The sequence below is a fragment of the Cervus elaphus genome, chromosome X (assembly GCF_910594005.1).
Source record: "Cervus elaphus chromosome X, mCerEla1.1, whole genome shotgun sequence".
Classification (NCBI taxonomy): Eukaryota; Metazoa; Chordata; class Mammalia; order Artiodactyla; family Cervidae; genus Cervus; species Cervus elaphus.
In genome coordinates, this window is record NC_057848.1 from 124,019,047 (window position 1) to 124,025,046 (window position 6,000).

The 6,000-nt window shown below is 44.1% G+C and overlaps 1 protein-coding gene across 3 annotated transcripts in view; it reads right to left on the bottom strand.

Moving 5' to 3' along the window:
- Positions 1-6,000, bottom strand: part of FAM120C (family with sequence similarity 120C) — a 140,357-nt gene extending 134,357 nt beyond the window's left edge. For all 3 annotated transcript variants that reach the window (XM_043895277.1, XM_043895278.1, XM_043895279.1), the window contains exon 1: positions 5,120-6,000. In XM_043895277.1, coding sequence (XP_043751212.1) covers positions 5,120-5,833 — 714 coding nt within the window. In that variant the 5' untranslated portion in view covers positions 5,834-6,000. The remainder of the gene's footprint in view (positions 1-5,119) is intronic.

Sequence of the window (6,000 nt, forward strand, 5' to 3'; positions counted from 1 at the left end):
AACAAGTGGGACCTAATTAAACTTGAAAGCTTTTGCACAGCAAAGGAAACTACAAACAAGGTGAGGTGAAAAGACAACCCTCAGAATGGGAGAAAATAAAAGCAAAGGAAACAACTGACAAAGAATTAATTTCCAAAATATACAAGCAGCTCATACAACTCAATGGCAGAAGAACAAACAACCTAATCAAAAAGTGGGGAAAAAGCCTTAAACAGACATTTTTCCAAAGAAGACATACAGATGGCTAACAAACACATGAAAAGATGCTCAACATTGCTCATTATTAGAGATATGCAAATCAAAACTATAATGAGATACCACCTCACACCAGTCAGAATGGCCATCAAAAAGTCTACAAACAAATGCTGGAGAGGGTGTGGAGAAAAGGGAACCCTCTTGCATTGCTGGTGGGAATGTAAATTGATACAGCCACTATGGAAGACGGTATGGAGATTCCTTAAACTAGGAATAAAACCACCATATGACCAAGCAATCCCAGTCCTAGGCATATACCCTGAGGAAACCAACACTGAAAAAGACACCTGTACCCCTATGTTCATTGCAGCACTATTTACAATAGCTAGAAAATGGAAGCAATCTAGATGTCAATTGACAGATGAATGGACGAGGAAGCTGTGGTACATATATACAATGGAATATTACTCAGCCTTAAAAGGAATGCATTTGAGTCAGTTGTAATGAAGTGGACAAACCTAGAGCCTATTATACAGAATGAAGTAAATCAGTAAGAGGAAATATATATACCATATACTGACTCATATATATGGAATCTAGAAAGATGGTACTTATGAATTTATTTTCATGGCAGCAGTGGAAAAACAGACATAGAGAACAGACCTTGGACATGGGGAGAGAGGAGGAAGGAGTGAGATGTATGGAGAGAATAACATGGAAACGTACAATACCATATGTAAAACAGACAGCCAATGGGAATTTTCTGTATGACTCAGGGAACTCAAACAGGGACTCAAACTCTGTGACAATCTAGAAGGGTGGGATGCGGAGGGAGATGGGAGGGAGGGGACATTGGTGTACCTATGGCTGATTCTTGTTGATGTTCTACAGAAAACAACAAAATTCTGTAAAGCAATTATCCTTCAATTAAAAATAAAGTGGCAAAGAAAATAATAATCAGGAGCCAGAGCAGCCACTGCTATACTGTATTCTAGAGAACAAAAGCACAAAATGGTGTATGCTCTTGATCAGATTTCTCAAACTTTTACTTATTCATCTACTATCAACATGATTTCTGCAACATCCAAGTACTGTTGTTTAGTTGCAAAGTCATGTCTCTTTTGCAACTCCATGGACTACAGCCCACCAGGGTCCTCTGTCCATGGGATGTGCCAGGCAAGAATACTGGAGTGGCTAGGCATTTTCTTCTCCAGGGGATCTTCCTGACCCATAGATCAAACCCATATCTCCTGCATTAGCAGGCGGATTCTTTACCACTAAGCCACCAGGGAAGCCCCTCCAAGTACTATATCCAAGTGCTGTACCTTAATACTTTTCTTTAAGTCAACTTACTTTTTTAAAAATTGGCCTCATTCTAAAGAGTTATACCTATGAAACTATGGGTTTCATGTGTTCTATTTTTTTGTAATATATATACACTAACCATTAAAACAAAGTATTCGTACCATTAACCACCCACATCATCTTTGAAACCACATTCTAAAACTGCTTTATGGTTGCTCTGAGACCCTTGGGAAGAGATTAGGTAGTAGTGATTTGTGGTTTTACTTAATTTTTCTGCTACTGGCAATGATCACTTACAAAGGTTTGCAGAACATACAAATGAAACCAACCAAATAACAAAATTCATCCCAGTTATACATAACAATGAATATTTTCAAGCGAAGTCCTAAATTGTTTAAACCTAAACAGACAACCCGGCAATTTATCTTTTATTTAATCCCTCTAACTCTATTTTCTCTGTCACAAATGAAAATCAGATTGGGAATAAAGGCCAAACTTGTGACCTAGACTCAAGAACAGAACCAAGGGAAGGAGAAATACACTAGTGGGTTTTGGACTGAATCACTAGCATTTCAGTCAAAAGAAATGGAAGGCATGCAAATCATTCAAGTGAAAAACTATCTTCAAGACAGTGAAACAGCCCCCTGAAAATGCAAATCACAATCAGTTATTAACCAACACTTTTCAAGTCTGTGTTAGAAACCAAGAAGTTCTCCATCACTCCAACAACAACAATCACTGACCAGAGCAAGGAGAGAAAACTTCAGTCACTGATTACATCTACAGATATTTTATAGATGCAGTTTGGAGCCAGTCTTAAATTCACCATATTAAGAGCCACACTACACACTTTTAAAAAGTCATCCCTACAACGTATTCTATTAAGATCACTAACCTCTTCATTGAAGGAAAAAAAGATATCCTGTACCTAAAATAAACAAGTTATTATGGAGACTATGAAAAGATCAAAGAGTTGTTTATAATCTAGCATGGGAAACAAGACATGTATTTTGCAAACAGCAGTGCTTATGACTACTGAGAAATTTCCCCCCAACATTTAGTTTCAAAAAACTTTAAACATATAGCAAAGTTGAAACAATTTCATAGTGAACATTAAACTAATCACAACTGAGACTCTACCATTTTTACTACATTTGCTTTACCACCTATCAATCCATCTGCCCTATCCAAGATATATTTTTTATGAACTGCTGGGATTTTAAAAGTGAGCCTATGTGTAATGAAGAATCTTAGTAGGTCATTTTAGGGTTGCCTCTCAATTTTTGCTGATGATGTCATGAACAAAAAAGTTGGAAAACCACAAACCCACAGTGTTCAACTACCCCGCCAACCTCTAATCAAAATCTATTCAGAGCTCAAAGGCCATTTTATGTCTCCACATCTGTGTCCACTCTCTGAACCATCCTTTCCATACCTCTTCAAGGCTCAGTATCAATCTGTGAAACCGCCCTCAATTTTCACACTTTCAACCAGAATTAACCAATACTCCCTACAGGGACCATATTTTTCAATCATGAGCAATTAATTCACAGTACCTGCAACTTTGTTTTCAGCTTGTCTCCTTTACTAAAATCTGACCTTCTTGAGGGTAGTGATCCCCTTACTTCACTCTGAATCCTCAGCAATCAACATATTACCTAGCCTATAGGTACTCAACGAATAATAACAAACAGCCCCAAACCTGTCTTTACCCAGAAGCCAGAGAAGATTTTAGTCCAATATGCAAATAATTTAATCTTACTGGCACTTTAGAAGGCTTCATCTTAGATCACTGTTGCTAAGAGCATGAGCTTTGGAGCCAGATCACCTGGGCACGTATCCTAGCTCTGCCATTTATTGCCAGGTGACTCTGGGCAAGTTTCTAAACCTCCTGTGCCTCAGTTCCCTAATTTGAAAACAGATAATACTGTTTCACAGGTTATTGTGAGGATCAAATGAGATAATTTTCATTTGATAAAGCACCCAGATTAGCAGCTGGCACACAGTGAGCATTCCATCAACCTTAGTCACTGTTGACAGCAACCAAGTTAATAATGACAATGAGGTAAAAAGTCCTTAAAGGTGGAGTGGTAGCAGTGAAAACAAAGTGTAAAGAATGGCCATGAATGGACAAACTACTGAAAAAATGCCCAGTCAGGAAGGCAAGCAAATGGAGTCCGATATATATATTTCTCCCACTTTGTATTGAGATAGCTTGTGACTGAATTTTTTTAAAAAATTATTAAAAACAGCTATAATCTATCCAGCCTAGGCACATATTAGATGCTGAGCACAAGTCTAGCATGACTGGACTCTAGACACAAGCCGTATGACCACTGCAAGTTTCTTTATGTGGGTCTTTCAATCTCTTAGCTGAGATTTTCTCCTCCTCATTACTCCACCCAGCACCATTTCCTTAGTTTATGATTCCAGTTCCATGTTGTTTTCTGACTGTGTGCACATCCCCAAGAGCCTTGGTTGGGGAATAGGTTTGTAGTTCTGTCCTACTCAACCCTGTACTATTTTTTTTTCTTCCTGCCCACCTCCTCTAATTCTCAAGCCTTGCTATTCCCTACACGTAGGAACTTGAAACCTAAGAGTATGGGAAGGCAACAAAGCAACAGCAGTTGTGCCAAGAACTGGGGATGCTGCCAAGCTGTCCTCCAGGCCCCATATGCAGTGACCCCATGCAGAGATTAGACTGGCCCCCATGGGGCCGCACATGCTTGATATTCTCATTTGCTTCTGCTCGCTTTTTCTCTCTCCTTTAAAGAAGCCTCTTCCCAAGCATGTAAGTAATTCAAACCCAATTCATTCTTTAAGACCCAGGTGAGGTCCAACTTCAAGGAAGCCTCCTCTGAGCATTTTAGCCCAGATATAGCCCCCCAACACACATACACCACAACAAGTACTATACTTACAATCTTTACCATAAAGCGTAACCACATAACACATTTATACCATTGAATAAATGTTTCATGTGTATATTTTAATTTTCCAAGGGCAGGAACCATGTCTCACATGTCTTCTAAACCCCTTCCTCTTAGTGGGTTAACACTTGTTGAAAAGTGAACCAGTCGGTTTGTTTGTTTGTTTGTTTAGGTTAAGGAAGGATGAGATAAAAATAGGTTGAAATGAAAATGGTTGAATGGACAGATGGGTGCAAAAGAAGCAATGGTTCAAAATTCGGGGAAAAGTTGTAGAAGAAAGGTGTTCAATTAACATGTTTAACTGATCTGTTGCAAGTTTGGAAAGAGACTAACAGAAGGATATCAACTGCAAAATTTGAAAAGGGCAGCTTGAGGCAGAAAACAGCAGGAGAAAGATGGAGCTACAAAAGACATTCTGCTAAAACCTAGAGATAGGCCAATTGGGTAAAGGGGGTTATTGGGATGACATGGGTAGAGAGATGTGGTTAATGTAGGTGAGCGAATCGGTAGGGGGTGGTATGAAGGGTTGGGTAGATGGATAAAATGGTCAAGGGTATTTAAGCAAGTGGGTTAGCCGACTGGACAGTGAGTGGGTAGATGGGAGAAAGGTAAGTGGGTGGGTGGTTAGGTGTTTAGTTGAGAGGGAAAAGGTGTGGGGCGAGTTATTTAAGATCCGGCCCCTCCCTCACCTTGACCCGGAAGCGGATGAGTGCTAGCCTCACGCAGTGGCTCAGGCAGGCCGGTGGCAGGAACCAGGCCCGAGGAGGAGGGGTGCCCTTGTTGCCCACGTGTCCCACGATCAGTTGCGCTGTCTGCCGCTCGGCCTGGCACCGACGGCCCCACTCAGCCAGCCGGTCCTTGCCCAGGCCCCCGGGGAACATGACCACCAGCTCCAGGCCGTCGCCTCCGGGATAGGCACAAGCCTGACAGAGCGCTGACAAGTAGCCCAGCATGGCGTTCCATTGGCCGCCACACACCCAATCCGTCTGGTAGCCGCCATAAAGCCGCGGCAGCGCTGAGCCCGCGTCCACAAGCACCCGGGCCCCGGGTAGCGGAGGGGGCGGCGGCGGTGGCGGTGGCGGCGGCGGCGGCGGCGGGTGCAGGCCGGGGTGCGCCTGGCCGTGATGGTGGAAGTGGTGAGCGGGGTGATGGTGCCGAGTCGGCCCCGCGCCCCCGGAGTAGGCACCCAAGGCGGCGGGCGGGAATGGCGGTTGCTGAGGCGCGGAGCCCCTGGCGGCGCGTGGAGCCCCGGGCGCTAGGGCTGCCGTAGGCGGCAGCTGGCGATGCTGGTGCTGCTGCTGTTGCTGGCGCGAGACCGTGCGCGCGAGTTTGAGGAGGTCCACTGGCACCACGGCCCCGGGACAGCGCTTCTCCAGGAACTCTTGGAAGCCCTGGACGCCCATGCTTCGTCGTTGGGCAGATGAGACGGCGGCTGCGCGAGCAGGCTAGGCGGCGATCTGGGCGCGAAGCTGGGGGCGGGCGCGTGCGCACTCCGCGGGGGGGCGAGGGGGCGGGGAAAGGATTCCCGAGGGGAGGGGTGAGCTAGAGAGGGAACGAGGGCGGGGTGAAG